General features: G+C 39.6%; 1 protein-coding gene across 11 annotated transcripts in view; it reads left to right on the top strand.

Annotated features, from left to right (window-relative positions):
- The window catches only part of CUBN (cubilin), a 155263-nt gene that overhangs the window by 91501 nt on the left and 47558 nt on the right, over positions 1 to 16204 (top strand). For 10 of the 11 annotated variants that reach the window (XM_037387144.1, XM_037387145.1, XM_037387142.1 and 7 more), the window contains 12 exons: positions 815 to 928; positions 2202 to 2330; positions 2667 to 2799; positions 5005 to 5210; positions 6491 to 6672; positions 8196 to 8385; positions 9476 to 9673; positions 9987 to 10133; positions 10989 to 11179; positions 12393 to 12576; positions 13888 to 14062; positions 15110 to 15288. In XM_037387144.1, the coding sequence (XP_037243041.1) occupies positions 815 to 928; positions 2202 to 2330; positions 2667 to 2799; positions 5005 to 5210; positions 6491 to 6672; positions 8196 to 8385; positions 9476 to 9673; positions 9987 to 10133; positions 10989 to 11179; positions 12393 to 12576; positions 13888 to 14062; positions 15110 to 15288 (2028 nt within the window). The remainder of the gene's footprint in view (positions 1 to 814; positions 929 to 2201; positions 2331 to 2666; positions 2800 to 5004; positions 5211 to 6490; positions 6673 to 8195; positions 8386 to 9475; positions 9674 to 9986; positions 10134 to 10988; positions 11180 to 12392; positions 12577 to 13887; positions 14063 to 15109; positions 15289 to 16204) is intronic. The other variant, XM_037387146.1, reaches the window with a different exon arrangement.

Raw genomic sequence — 16204 nt, forward strand, 5'->3', positions numbered from 1 at the left:
AGCAAAATATTTGTGTCAAATTCAGGCTTGGTCAACTTAGTTATCATTAAAATCGTGAGACTCTTTCTGATCTGATCAAGCTATAGGAGCTCTAAGGCCATGAGTAACTACTGTCACAGGCAGGTGTTGAGAACAGCCTCTGTTCTTCCAGTTGTGGACTGTGACTTCACCTTTGTCCATATCAGACAAGCAAGAGCAATATGAGAGTCAAAAATACCCTGAGTCAGAAATCTTCTTTTTCAGGACATAGCCTGCAGTCCAAGGGTGTGGAAAATCCAATTCTGTACAAAAATAGCTGAGGGTAGTTAATGATTGTTTAACCAGTCCAATTGATGTATATGCAGTGTTACAAAACGATGAAAGAACCAGCTCTTTCTAAGCCTGGAGCAGGGCAGCATCAATTCACATTTTGTCCAGATCTATGGTATAGATCACAAAGGGACAGAAGGTCACGGATGTGTAGAAATAAGTTTGGTTCTGAATGCGTGTAGATGTTCCCTGTTGTGTTGGTTGACACTTTCAGTATATAATGAAGCTGTTCAGATACTAGGAAACAGATTTTTATGTGTATGTGTTAAATCTTATGCTTCTAATGTTGATTGTACTAGAAAGTACTGAAATATGAAGGGTTCTACCAGAACCTTTGCAATAAGGATTAATTCACTGCCATCAAACTCAATCCACATATCAGGGAACAAACTAGTGCAGATGATGTACTTCGACTTCGGGGAGAAAAGAAAAGATGGTACGTTTGTTTACATGTTATTATTTCTCTGTGAAATGCCAATAAGTTTTTACTCTTTGCTATTACCAGTCAACCACGTCATACTTTCATTTACTGACTTTGATATTGAAAACAGCAGTCAAAACTGTACAACGAATTTTGTGGAGATTTTGGATGGAAATAACTACGAAGCTCCTCTTCAAGGTATTGTACCTTTCCCTTGTTTATTTCATATATAGAACTACACCCAAGGTAAGCAGGAGAAGGTTTTCTGTGAGTGTCCTCCTGCTTCATGGGTTTTCTCTGATAAAGGAAGGTCCTTGGCCACTCTGGCCAGAGGAGACTGGGAATGGAGGATAAATCTTCGGTGTGAATGGCACAGTCCTCCTATGCTCTGACTGTATTCCTATTAACCTGCAGTTTGGGGTTGACTCCAGCTGCCTTTTCCTTCCTCCTCAGCTGAACAATATTGGGAACCAAGCAATTCAGTTTGAACTGAATTCCCAGTTAACTGTACAAAAATATAACATAACCCACACTCATAAGCACAGTCCACACTGAACACAGGTGAAGAAAGCTGCAGATTCCTGGATTTTCCTCAAGGGCTGGAAAGCCTAATTTTCTGCTTGCTCCTGATTTTTCTACAACATTCTCCTGACATGTCTGTTCAAAGCCATCATTTCCAAGTGGCAGGAGCCGCTTGGAGCAGCAAAATTCAATGCTTATATTGCCAGGAAGCCAGGAGTGCACCCCTGGCCACAGGGTGGTCCTGACTCATATCCTCAGGGTTGCCTCAAATTCCTTTCTGGGAAATTCGGAGTATCTGTGCCTGATTATGCTCTCCCTTACTCTACTTTTGTGTATGTTCCTTTGTCAGGAGTGGGGCTGCACTCAACTTAAATAGTTTGTAACTAAGAGCAGGTTTCATTTTTTGGTCTCCTACCCTTGGCTTTCACTTGGCAAGAGGACCAGGATACTAGCTGCTATCTTTCTTTCTGCTGTTAGCTGCCCTTCTGCTAGATCATGATTCATATTTCTCATCCCCATGTTACAGTCTGTTACAGGGTAACTGCTTTGTTATTTGTCACTTGTTTGTTTGTTTGTTTGTTTTTTTAATCAGAAACAAGTGAAATTGAAACTACTGTCAGATATATTTGATGGGATTTTTTTTTTTTTAATTAGGCTGTAATTTCTAGTTAGAGTGAACATGAAGGAGCTCAGTGAAGACTAGCCAGTGACTAGGGTATCTGGAGTGCAGGAGGGCCTTCCTCTGTTAAAAAAAAATGTGACCAGAGTTGGGTTCTGTACAAATGAAACGGAGTATTTAATTTTTATGTAGATTGAATTGACAACTGCAATTGTAAGCAACAAAAGTAACTCCTGGTTGCTGTCAGGCATTAACTCCAAATGTTAAATTAGCAATAATAATTCCATGCTGAACACACTTTTTTTTCCTCTCTGTCTTGTTCTCTTTCAGGCCGGTACTGTGGCACTACTATACCACATCCTATCACTTCTTTTAGTAATGCCTTGGTGGTGAACTTCATCTCAAACAACAACTTTGCTTCTAGGGGCTTCCATGCCACCTATACTGCATCATCATCATGTAAGTCCATATGCCAGGTGTTGCTACCTTATGCCTCTGACTTTTAAGAAAAAGAACAGATCCTGTACCTCTTTGTGTCCCTGATGTTCCCATTTTTTAAAATCTCCTATTACACTTCCTCTTTTTGGCCAAGGTCTCAGCAAGTATATCAACAATCTAAAGAACATCGAGACAAGGAGAAATGCTTTCTCGATTAGCAAATGCTCTGGCTCTGTCAAAGTGGGTTTGGTCTTTTTTTGGTTTGGTGGTTTTGTTCTTTTTTTTGTTGTTAGTTTTGGGGTTTTTTTTTAATGTCATCCTCCTTCTCAAGTCTCTGCTGTCTCCTTCTTGTTGCAGCCTGCGGTGGTACTTTCCACATGGACAGAGGAGCTTTCAACAGCCCTGGCTATCCTGAGCCATATCTGCTCAACACCGAGTGTGTCTGGACAATTCTCAGCTCCCCTGGCAACCGGCTCCAGCTGTCCTTTATGTAAATACGTTGCCAGGGGTTATTATTCAGCCTTTTAACAGACCTGAAGGAAAGATGTTCTGTGTTTATTAGGAAATGTAATTACCAGATGATAAAGCTGAAATGTGTTTTTAGAGTAATTTGGAAAGAGAACAGAGCAGTGGTTGGTGGCAGCTTGCAATCAGTGTTCTCCCGTCTTAGTCATTGCTTATATTAAGGCATATACAACTTTATATAAATAGGTGGTTTGTTGTTTGAACAGCATGGGAAGCTGGAGAAGCCAATTCTCACTCACTTATAAACAAGAAGAGGAAACTTAGCATTGGTCTGCCTTTTCTTTACAAGGGAAATTCCTACTATTTCCTTACTACCAGATTCATTGTAATTTTTATATAGCTGAATAATATAAAGGGCACAGATACTCCACAGATTGTCAGGCTAAAATTTATATTAAACTCTTCAGAATTTCTCCGACAATTACAGCAGTGGAGGTACAACAGGGGCTAGGAGAGTAGCTGAAGGAATCCTGTTTTCCTTTCAGCAAAGTAACTTTCTTTTGAAGACTTCTAACAGGAAAGTCATACCCGATCCACAGAACAATGTAGAGTCCTTTAACAGGGTTGTTAGGTTGTTCTTTACCCATGATGTAGATTACTGAGCCTCTGTGTTTCTGGGCATCAAACAGTGGCTACTGCCAAGGAAGAGAGCACTGACCCTTTGCAAAGCTATCAAGAATGAGCAGGAAAGGAAAAGTTATTATGAAACTTGCATTTACGGTTAATCAAGACAAAAGGAAAACTTGCCCAGTAACATGCTGACTGTATAAGGTGCAATTTGCTAGGCGTGTTCTGATTCACTAATGCAATAAAAAGGACATTCTATTCCTCCTTTACTCACTGAAGCAGAGAAGTGCTACAGCCTAAAAATATGTTCCAAAATATTTGCTACAAAATAGTGAATGACAGCTTTTCAGAACCAAAACAGAAATCCAGTGTGAAGCAGAAACTATCAGCAGAACATACATTCAGTTATATAAAGTGACACTGAGTAGATGCAAGCTCTTTTTCTTCAGTTATACATAGCTGAAAGGCAAGCTGAAAATACTGGAAAGCATGGAGTAATTGTGTTAGAAAGCAGTATTTATTTAATTTAATTTAATATTAGAGGTTTATGAAGTTTTTTTGGCATGAGGCATTCATTTTCTTCAGCTCAGTCTGAACAGAAATGCCTGTCTTGCAATTGGAGGGTTAGCTTTAAATTAGTCTGAAGTATATCCAGATGAGTGGTTGGAACCATTTCACAGCTTGTGTATGCTGAACACATGGCTATATTCAGGACTGAAGGGGAGGAGTTGTTACCAGAAAACCAGAAAGCATGAATATTTGGGGCATTGGTTGTAAGAGGAACTCTCTGGAATCTTTACTATATATTCATAGCCTGCTTCTGAAAAGTATATTGGATTGAATCAAAGCACTTTACCTAGAATAACAGCTAATGATTTTTAGAATATAATTAGGATTCAGCTTGGTACAATAATTAAGAATTTATAATCTGATTACTAAATCCCATTCCTTTTCTAAGATAAAAATTGGTTTAGGAGAGTTCATAGCAATCATTACTATTTTTCACACCCAGCTATGTGAAACTCAGAGACCCTGGAGAAACAGTAATATTTCATCATCCTGGAGAAACTGCAAAGGGATTTCTGAGCTCTGAGGTGTTAACTACAAATGAATCTAGGCCTCTGCCAATTGTTTTCTCACCAGAGGGTGTACTGGAATAATACACGTATGAAGGGGCTGCAAACTGATTTTTAAGGCTAAAAGTATCCTCTGCACACAATAGATGTGCACCTAGTAAGTACTCTGACCTGGGCTTATATTAAAAATATTAAAATATTAAAAATTGTTTTATATATCAGGGGCTTTCTGTGTTTCATGATTGTTTTTGGAGAACCAAACAAAGGTTTGAGAGCTCTTTAAAAATTGTAACTTTGCAAACTGAAGCTCTGTCATAAAATAAGGATCTAGAAAAGAGAGCACCCTGTTTCAGCAGCACTGCCAGGTGATGAGCACAGACTTCTGGGTTCTGGAGGGTTTTGTTGCTGCCCTTTTAACTGTTATAGTAAGATACCAGCTATAGGGGGATTAGTGGCCTGGCAGAGCAAACTCCAAAGTATGTGTCAGTCATATGCCTGCTAATGCTCTTCTACTGTTATCGAAACAGAGCGTTTCAGGTCGAAGATAGTAGCGGCTGCACCAAAGATTTCCTGGAGATTCGTGAAGGGAGTGCTACAGGCACGCTGGCAGGACGATTCTGTGGGAACTCTTTGCCTTCAAATTATACATCTACTGTTGGACATGTCCTGTGGGTCAGATTTGTCTCAGACAGCTCAGGCACTGGTGCTGGCTTCAGGGCCACATTCTCTCACTGTGAGTAGATGTTATTTAATTGAAAACTATTTTTCTTTGATAACACTTCGAAAACAATTTAAAAAAGTGATTGCTTGGCCTTGTATATTAGAAAATTTTTGTTGATGTAAGCAAGCCTTTAAATTCACTTTAAAATTATTTGTAATTTTTTTTTTATCCCAAATGTAAAGGGATACTCTAAAATGTATCAGAACAGGACTTGCGTGTGTAAGTATATTAAGTATAATGTAATCAGAAGAATTAGACATGACATTCTCTCTTTTAAAATTATGGTAACAGACAATATTTTTTTCAGATTGATCATATTATCCTTCTACAAGCAAAAATTTCCATGGATTACAGAGAATAAAATGTCCTGTATTTTACTGACTGTTTTCTAACAGTTTATCACATGGTTTTCAGATTCATCAGAAGTACTGGGCTGTGAAGATACGAATAAGAGCTATATACTAAAAACTTCTATGACAACCCAAGTTTACCAATAGCCTGTTAAAGTTAAAAATACCCAACCATATGTCTTTGCTACCTGAGAGTGAGCAATGGTATTTAATGTTTATGTTGCCATTTATTAGGCAATTGACAAACTAAGAAAAAATAATTTCTTTCCCAGCTTTCCATTTTGCTTTTTTGAGTATGGCTGTTCATCTTCTAGTCTGGATCTAGATGCCATTAACCAGGAAGTGGAATTAGAAGAAAAGGAAATGATGCCAGTTTATAGATCCAAAATTTCAAGGGATCATTGTAAACATCAGTCTGACTTGCTGCATGAGCAGATTGCTGAACCTGAAGATCCAGAGCCATTCTGATTATGCAAGCTAAACTTCCAACAATTTTCCTTATTTTGAGACTTTTACTACTAATTGTCAAAAGGAATTTTCAATAGGTTATGAGTCAATCAAATCAGAACCATTTTTCACCAGAACACACAAAGGCATTAAAAAAATTAATATTTAATGTTTCTTGGGAAGAAATTAACATGAAGTAGGCAGTCAGGGGAATTTTGATGTGCCATCTTCCCACCTCTCCTACATGTAGGGCCACATGGCCTGAATGGGTGTTTCCCTTCAGATAAGGGCACACTGCATCCCTCAAGAAGAAAACAATTAGATGTGCATCCTAGGATTGTCTGAGACACAAGTCTGTGCCTCACAGCACTGTCTAGTCCTAAGTAAATTAAATCAGATGGGCTGAAATGAAAGCTATATTGCAGGCTGGGCCCCAATACTCCTTCTAATCTATGTGAATAAGAGGCATTAGCTGTCTCCCTTCTTGTTTTTCAGTGTATGGAAATGACATTGTGGGAAACAGAGGACGAATAGCTTCACCGCAGTGGCCTAGAAGTTACCCTCACGATTCCAATTACCAGTGGCGAATAAACGTTAATGCTTCACAAGTTATCCATGGCCGTATCCTGGAGATGGACATTGAAGATCATCACAGATGCCGTTATGACAAGCTAAAGGTGATTTCATTGTGAAAAGTTACTTTATATCAATTAACTGTGATAAAAATTATTAATAGAGAAACCTACAAGAAGAACAGGAAGAATTTCCAAGGATCTGGTGTGGCTTACTGTTTTTGCTGTCACATCTTCAATAATTACTAGCTATAGGAAAGGTATACATACTCTTTGGCTCCCTAACAGATATTTCCAATAAGTAAATTTGAAACTTATTTAAAATAAGTCCACAATGGTACAGTGCTGAATTTTCAAATCCAAGAATTTCAGTTCAGATGCCAGATTGAACTTTGCTCTGTGCTGGTTCAGTTGAGGACAACGGTAATAATAACATCTCAGTGTCTCTAAAAATAAGGTGGGTTTTTTTTTTAAATCCTACAAGGAACAATCCTTTACTTGCACCTTCTTTGCTCTCTGCATCAGTAATTTGCTGTCAGCAGTAGGAAGGTACCAGTTCCTTTCTGTTTGATTGTTTCTCCGCACCCTGCTGTAATACAGTCTAGCCTTTTTGCCAGGCTAAAAAATATAGCATGCATGGTGCTAAGAAAAATGGAGCAATAGAGCCAGCAACTTCTTTCTGAACTTAGCTGAATGTAAGTACTTAGTTAAATAAGGTAAATCTCTTATTGTCTTTTTTTTAACTAGCTGGTTCACAAATTATCCTTTTCTTTCATCTTTGGGAAAGTTAATACTAGTTCCATATATTCAGTATATTCAATCCATTATTAATTCAGTGATATCCAAATTTAATATTAGTTCAAAAAGGAAATGCAGCTTATTCCTTATCACATGTCAGATTTTAACAGCATCTTCTTTCTTGTAACTCAGCCTGCCTTTCTTTGTCTGTCTGTTTGAAAGCAAAATGAGTTTCTTAAATTGACTACACATTCAGTGGGTGTGAATCAGCCTGATCTTTAACCTGACACAAGGATCAGACCTTCAGTGTAATGTTAATGTTTATTTCATATTTTCTAGCTTTCTCTACTGGACATTTTTTACTGGAGGGAAAAGGACAAGAACACAAATAGGTTTGAATGGTGGCAAAACAGAAGCATCTTTTAACAAGCAAAAGTTTTGGCTTATAAATATATAAAATGAAAAAAATGCATATTTATTTGATAGAATTTTAAATATGATTGTTCCTTAGGGGAGGGAAGAAAAAAATGGGGTTTTTTTCCTGCAGATCATGTTGATTTTTTCCTTCGCAAGGAACAAGATTGCACCAGTGGAATTTTTTAACGTGGGAGACCAGTCCATGTCCCCAAAGAGCAGCCCTGTGAGGGGAATGAGCTGAATTTGATGGCTTCCATTCATATCCTTCTTCTGTGAAAGCTTCACAATTAACAGTATATAATGGAAAGGGAGATTTTGTTCCATTTTTGTAAGAGAAGTTTCTCTCTAACAGGGATTTGCTGAAAGATCCCTTACTCATTTAAAGAGGGTAATTTTCTGCTTGGAAACTTGTTGAGAATGGGCTGGATGAAAATCTGTCTCTATGAGGAATGGCACTGTTCTTCTCTCTGCAGGTTTATGATGGGCCCACCATTCATTCTCGTACTGTTGCAACATACTGTGGCACAGACCCTGCTTCTTTTGAATCCTCTGGCAGTTCAATGACAATCCAGTTCCAGTCAGATCCATCTGTGACTGGAAAAGGCTTTCTTTTGGAGTGGTATGCAGTGGATGCTTCTGCTGTTACACGCACCATTGCTAGAGGTGGGTTTTCAGTGGGCTGCACAGTTAAAAGTGATACAGCCAGTGATATACTGAGTTTTACTTTAAAAAAAAAACTTCCCCACAAGAGAAAGACCTAGATATTAACAGAGGGAAAGCTTTCATTGACATTTTAATTAAGCATTTTAACAGCCTTGTAAAACAATTTTCTAGGGACTTTCAGATACACTGTTTTACAGTGTTTGAAAAATAAGCATGTTGCTAGAGGGCGTTTTTCTTTACACAGGTATTTCATGAAAGCTAAACATTTTGTATGCCTCTTGAATCAAGTACATTTCAAGTGTCCCTCTTGAAACCACATTCTTAAATCACTGGAAATTGTGATATGAAACCTTTCACTATAATGCATCTCATACCCATAAATAAAGAGAATATGCTCGGTATGATTGTATACCTCTGACAAAGAGTTTCTGGAAGGAGAGGGAATATGCTTCTTGTACCATTGTTTTTCTCTGAGGAAGATCAACAAGAGGAAGTTAAGACTAACTAGGACATAGTGCAATGCCTTCTTTCTAAATCTTAAGGCAGATTTCTGGGGACAGAGGGACTAGGGATCTCTGGAGTTCTGCAGGGTAGTAGCAGCTATGTAATATATATGTAACGGGTTTAAGTACTGGGAGAGCACTGAGCCACCAGATATCCCAACAAGGATTCCATCTTGATATGAACACAAAGCTGAGACATTAGAAGCGGAGAACAAAAAGTACTTTGATTTCAAGAGGGTCTAAATCGTATGTGTATTATTGGTTATGTATGCACCATTCCTTTCTGATATGCAACCAGTGTTAAACTGTGGTAGATGCTCTTAGGTCTTTTGCTAGATACTCTTCATGGTAAAATAAGTCACGTCATTGCTGCACCAGGTAGTACAGGAACATCCTTATAGGTCAGGATTTTATGATTTTGTACTCCTGGTCCAAACTGAAGTAGAAGAAACGCATTCCTGTGACTACAGGCATCATGAATGTGCTCCCATTGTGCTTAATTATAGATCTGTCATCTTACATTATATGGGGGGAGTGTTGAGTTTGAAAAGAGGGTGCTTTCATTTTTGACTTCTTGTATGTGACAGGTGCATGTGGAGGGACTGTAACAACTGAAGAAACACCTTCATTCCTCTTCTCACCGGGCTGGCCCATGAATTACAGAAATTCTGCTGACTGTTCATGGCTTATCAGAGCTCCTGGATCTACTGTGGAGTTCAATATCCTGGCCCTAGACATAGAATCTCACAGCTCATGCAACTATGACAAACTTATTATCCAAGATGGTGAGAAGCCAATCTTGCTTTACCCTGACAGCTTGCAATAGATACCCAAGGTCCCACAGAATTTTTATGTCCGTTGACCTTAAGCAATCTTGATAGTGATGGGAACATGCTCTAAATCAGTATTCTTACTCTATGTTGAGACATTCTGCTAGTTAAAATAAAATTACCAAAGTCTAGCAAAATATTTGGTGGTCTATAAAATATTCTTTAATCTGTTAGGGGTTAAAGATCTTGAAAAGCACCTGCCTGAAAGCATGAGCCACAGCAACCAATAGGCAAATGTGTTGGTTTTAACGCCGCGTTCTGATTTCAGGAGACACTAGTCTTTCCCCAGTGCTGGCTACTCTGTGTGGACGAGAACCTCCTGGGCCAATAAGATCAACTGGAGAGGCAATGTTCATCCACTTCATGTCAGATGCAAGTGTCACTGGAGCTGGGTTTAATGCCTCTTATCACAAAAGTAAGATGTCTTTCTCTTCTCCCACAGATAAATGCCTGCCTTGCAGCTAACAATGGGCTAAGGAAAGAAAAGACTGGGGCATTTTTAACAGCTGTCTGCAGTCTATCTAATTAATCACACAGATCAATTATTCACATCTCATGAATATGCATTAATAAATGTCTGACTCTGCAAAGGAAAAATTTGCTGTTTCCCCAGCAATATAATACAACAAAGCACGATTCAACCAGACCAGTCACTTTTCAGAAGTAAGAAAAGTGTATGCCTAAGTTTGTAACAGCTCAGCTGAAAGGTGAAAGAATGCCCAGCTAAGAGAGAGAAATAAATGACTCAGAGCAGAGACACAAAACAGAGAGAGACAGATTCAGAAAGCTGTGTAAGTTCCAGCAGGAATGTCACAGTTTCCAGTGGCACTCCTCCCACAAGCACCCAGGGATGATAACAGATTCCTGAATGGGCTGAGGCACCAAGGAAAGTGTTAGGATAACAATGGGCAGCAGGGGAAGTTTTTCTGACTGGCAGCTTGAGTAGGTGACAGCGATTTGGTCCTTGGCTACAAGCAATGTACTGATGCCATGGGAGGTCCTTGGCGTAGCTGCCTGCTTACTCATCTGTTAAGCCTGAGAACTGAGTGTCAGGATGCTTGGTGTGTGTCTTCTTGCAATCTACTAGTTTGTAGGAGGGAGATAATTCATTGTGTGCATTACTCTACGCCCCTCAGCTCTTCATACACTTGCTTCAACATTTGCTTTTACCTGTCACATCTTTCTTTTGAGAGACAGGGTTTTTCTCTAAATTAATATGTGAATATTTGATGCTAATATTTTTTTCTTTGGTTCTTCTTGTTTTTGTCAGGTTGTGGAGGCTATTTTTACACAGGCAGGGGTGTGATAGCATCCCCCAACTACCCTCAAGACTATGCTCCTAATCTGAATTGTTCCTGGCGTGTAGTAGTAACCTCTGGATTTATCATTGCTGTCCATTTTGAACAGCCTTTCCAAGTTAATAGTGAGGATACCTCCTGCAGCCTTGGAGATTATGTAGAGGTGAGATTATTGGCTAGGTCAGCAAATCCTCAAAGCTATTAAAACTACAGAATGTTACAGATTTCAGTGTCAGTAAGGCAGCCCAGGTTGTCAGGGGGTGGAAATACCAAAGAAAAATACCACAGATATTATTTCTCTCTTTTATTTATTGCTGTGCGTTAACTAATCACTAGGTTATTGTTTTCCCCCATGGCATGAAGCATTAAGATGATCTGTGTTCAAAGTTTACATTGCTGTTTAACATCTTTGTCAAAGACGTAGACAATGGGATTGAGTGCAAGTTTTCTGATGACACCAAGCCATGTGGTGTGGTCAGCACACTGGAGGGAAGGGATGCCACCCAGAGGGACCTTGCCAGGCTTGAGAGTTGGGCCATTGTAATCTTACAAAGTTCAACGAGGCCAAGTGCAAGGTCCTGCACCTGGGTCAGGGCAACCCCAAGTACAAATACAGGCTGGGCAGAGAATGGAGTGAGAGGAGCCCTGAGGAGAAAGGCTTTGGGGTGTTGGTTGATGAGAAGCCCACGTGACCTGTCAATGTGTGTTTGCAGCCCAGAAAGCTGATTTTATCCTGGGCTGCATCAAAAGAAGTGTGACCAGCAGGCCAAGGGAGGTGATTCTCCACCTCTGCTCCACTCTTCTGAGAGTGGAGTACTGCGTTCACCTCAGGGGCCTCCAGCATAAGAAGTGCATGGACCTGTTGGAGTGAGTCCTGAAGATGATCAGAGGGCTGGAGCACCTCTGCTATGAAAACAGGCTGGGAGAGTTGGGGTTGTTCAGCCTGAAGAGAAGGATCCAGGGAGATCTTACTGCAGCCTTCCAGTACCTAAAGAGGGCCTACAAGACAGCTGGAGAGGGACTTTTTACAACAGCATGTAGTGTTAGGACAAGAGGGAATGGCTTTAAACTGAAAGAAGGTAAATTTAGATTAGATATAAGGAAGAAACTCTTCAATGTGAGGGTGGTGAGGCACTGGCACAGGCTGCCCAAAGAAGCTGTGGATGCCCCATCCCTGGCAGTGTTCAAGGCCAGGCTGGATGGGGCTTTGAGCAACCTGGTCTAGTGGAAGGTGTCCCTGCCCATAGCGGGGGATTGGAACTAGGTGATCTTTAAGGTCCCTTCCAACCCAAACCATGCTATGATTCTGTGATTCTATAATTATAGAATTCCAAGGCTGTTTGCTTGAATGATGTTAGCAATTTCTCTTCTTCCAGCTGAAGAATGGATTAGATAATGCTGCCCCACCTTTGGAGTCCCAGAGAGGGAATGGACGGTTTTGTGGAAGCAGCCCGATCTCTACCCTGTACACCACAGATAATCAGCTGTTTGTCCACTTCATTTCTGACAGCAGGAATGAGGGTCAAGGATTCAAACTGAAATATGAAGCTAAGAGTCTAGGTAAGTCTAGGAAATAAACTTGAATTCTGTACCTCAATAGATATAACTTGGAGTTTGTCCTCTTAAAGGAGGTTCTTGTTTTAAGTCCCAACCCTGGTAAAATCAAGTGTCTGCAAAAATGCCCTGTTTCCTTCTTTAGTGCATCACTTCTGATCTGACACTCAAATGTCTCCTTTTTAATGAGAGCCAGCTCCAGGTCACAGAATCTAGAGATACGAAAGTTTAAAAAAAAACTTATGGGAAACCCTTTGGCGTGGAAGTAGCATCTATAGTTAGGAAGAGGTGTTCAAAATTCATACAGGATTGGAAAAACCCCATGGAAATAAGAACATTATTTTAAACGTATGATACCCAGTGCAAGTGCTAAACAAGGAATTATTTAGGCTAGCACATCTAGAAAGCTGGTAAGATTTCTCACAACTTTTACTCTCTCTCTGCTGAGAAAATAGCATTCCCTGCCAGAGCTAACATTTTTTGGAAGAATGAAAAAAATGGAGACACAGAGCTCAGGAGTAAATCAGGGACTTGGTATTTGCAGTTATTCCACTGTATCATGACATATGCCACTTGGAACAGCAGGAGACCTCCTGTTAAACAGTATAACTAAACACAACTAAAGCAACCTGTCACTCTACTCAAAAATTTAGGTACCTGCTTGTTTTCTGCCTGCTTTTCCCTGCTGCCACAAAGAATCATTCTTAGCATTACTGTAGGAGATTCATGAAGGGAATAGGTGAAGCTGTACAATAGTATTTCTAGCATTTCGATTTATGAAACTTGACTAAAACCCTCTGTTAAACCAGTATTGCTAGAACATAGTGTGTGTTTTTGACAGAAAGGTTCTGGTCAAAATAAAGATATTTTTGTAGGATAAAGGACCTGACCAAATCCTCATGTTTGCTCTGACTGGCATTCCTCACAGATTCGTTATTGTCTCAAACAGACATTTCAACTTTTGGAAAGCAGAAGTGGCGAATGATTCACAGAAGTATTGATAGGTCTGACGGTAGGAACAAGGCAAGAAATACGTTTTTTCTTTGGTTTAGAAGGAATCCGAGGTAGAACTAAGAGCAGTTTAATTCAGGGCCCTGAACATTTGGGAGTGAGGAGGACTACGTAAGCAGGAGCACAGGAACATAGGATTCTACTGCATGAAAATGTTTTCCCACAGTATGCAGTAAAATGCATTTGTTTTTGATGCCACTATATGACACCAAAAGGAAACTGTTGGAATATACTGATAGCTCATATTTTTGATGCCTCGCCCATTTCCTTAATGTTGTTTTTTACTGGTGATCTTTTCTTTCCCAGCTTGTGGAGGGAATATTTATATCAATGATTTCAACCCCAGTGGATATATATCTTCCCCTAACTATCCAAGCAATTATCCGCCACATGCTGACTGTGTCTGGACCATAACTGCACCTAATGGACATGCAGTAGAACTGCAATTTGAAGACCAGTTTTACATTGAACCTTCACCGAAGTATACCTCCACATTATTTTCCCTGTGTTTCTTCAGAGATTGCATTCTGATTCTTCTTTCCCTGTTACTTTCTCTGATTCCTCACAGCACACTTGCATGCAGTTTTATAATCAAAACTGCTTAGGAATTTTTTTAGAGAGATCACTGAAGTTATCAGGCTACTGATACACATTCCTAGGACTTTGCAGTGTATGACAGAAATTAATAGACAGAGAGGAAGCATCTGTGGTAGGAAGGTGCTTTCCGGAAAATCTGTGCCCTCTAGTCCTTTCATATTCAGATTTGCAGTAATTTTGACTCTCAGGTGCTTTTAAATCCAATGGATTGCCACCACAATCATTTGTCTCCCTCCTCCATTGCCTGTCTGCTGATTTGCAATGGGTCTGCATGTTTTGCACTCCCTGTCTAAAGCACAAAACAAGGCCTAGTTTCGAGCTGATGTATCTTTATTGATACAGAGCTGGCTCACTATATGGCAAAGGTGAGCACCACCTGTGAGATTGTGTCCAGAAAAAATGGTGCAGGACACAGAATCCCAAAGGTGTCCTTTCTGGCTTCCCAGGACACTGCACCATTCTGAAAGCAAAGCTGTTACTTAAGATATTTTGGCTCTTTCTATGCCCACCTAAGTAAGCCCCCAGGTTTGAATTTTTATTCCCTTCATCTTATATCTGTTCCTTAATTCAGCAGTCACCAATGAGACTTAATAGGGGATATCTGCTGAATCTGAATGCTGCCCAAAAAAATACCTATTAAAGATGGTCACAACTGCTTTATCAGGGCTTTTTCATACCCCTGCTCAGGACTTGCCTCTGTCTGATCTGCTCTGATCATAGACTGGCCTTGGGATAAATCTTTCTCAATGTTTCTAGCACCTCTTTTGATTCAAATGTTACGTAACTATCACGGATTATGGACTTGTTAATTCTGTTCTGATCACATTGCATGGAAACTGATCTAATTCACTACAGCTTCATGGCTTTGTGCACATACTGAAAAGATTTCAAACTGTTACTGCTATACATTAAACAGAAAATTCTCTTTTAGCTGTACTTCCAGTTACCTAGAGCTACGCAACGGCGCTGACTCCACTGCCCCCATCATTGCCAAGCTGTGTGGAGGCTTCATGCCAGGCTCACAGAGATCCTCAGGAGCTGTCATGTACCTGAGGTTCAGGTCTGACAGCAGTGCCACACATGTGGGATTCAATGCTAAATACACCATTGGTAATGCTTCCATTTGTCAGTTTCTCTGATTTTAGAGAATATTTGGTCTCAAGTGTCAGGCTTTTGTAATGGGGCTTAAGTCATGCCTATCAGGTGGACTGACAGAGATGCCTCTCAATTAGTGTTAGAGCTAAGGCATCAGAATCATCATATATAACATAAGCATATTCTGCACCTAGCAAGAAGTGAAAATTATGGAAGTAAGAATAGGAAAATGCTCATAGATCTGCAGTAGTAGAAAAAAATGACTGAATTGTGTTGACAGGAGGTTATCATCAAAGGGGCAGTAGAAAAAAGGTTGACATGGATAAAACCATGTAACATGATTTGATTTTCAGCATGCAAACTTAGTGTCACTTTCATGAACAGGATCCTGAAGGGGAATGCAAAGATCTGATAAGAGCTGGCCGGAGGAGAACAAATTAGGAGCTTCTTTATGTAAATGTAAATCAATGTATAGTAACAATGCTGCTAGACAGGGGCTACACAACAGTGGACTGAAAAAGGAATGAACAATGGGAATCATTATTAGTCAGCTGGGAAAAGAAATACTTTAAAATTATTTGCTCTTAAGCTACAAAAACAGGATTAGAAAGCACTAGCGAAGTTTTAAATACAAAATAGTCTTACATCAGATTCAGAAATATGCTACTTTTTTAGTTTTGATAATGTTAATAATCTTCACAAAGTACCAGCTATTACGTTAGTATCACCCATATAGGAAAGTCTAGGACTGATAATTTCTCAGAGGTGAAGCACTGGACTATATTGCTTTACACAGAATTTTGCTGATTGTGTTAGATCTCAAACACTTAAGCCAATATAGCGTGCTATTGTATTTCTGAATGTGAAAACTGAAGCAACTTGCAAGAACACATTGTTAGTATATGAAGCCATAATTTATATTTATGCATAA

This window comes from Falco rusticolus, chromosome 4 (genome assembly GCF_015220075.1).
Source record: "Falco rusticolus isolate bFalRus1 chromosome 4, bFalRus1.pri, whole genome shotgun sequence".
NCBI classification, from domain to species: domain Eukaryota; kingdom Metazoa; phylum Chordata; class Aves; order Falconiformes; family Falconidae; genus Falco; species Falco rusticolus.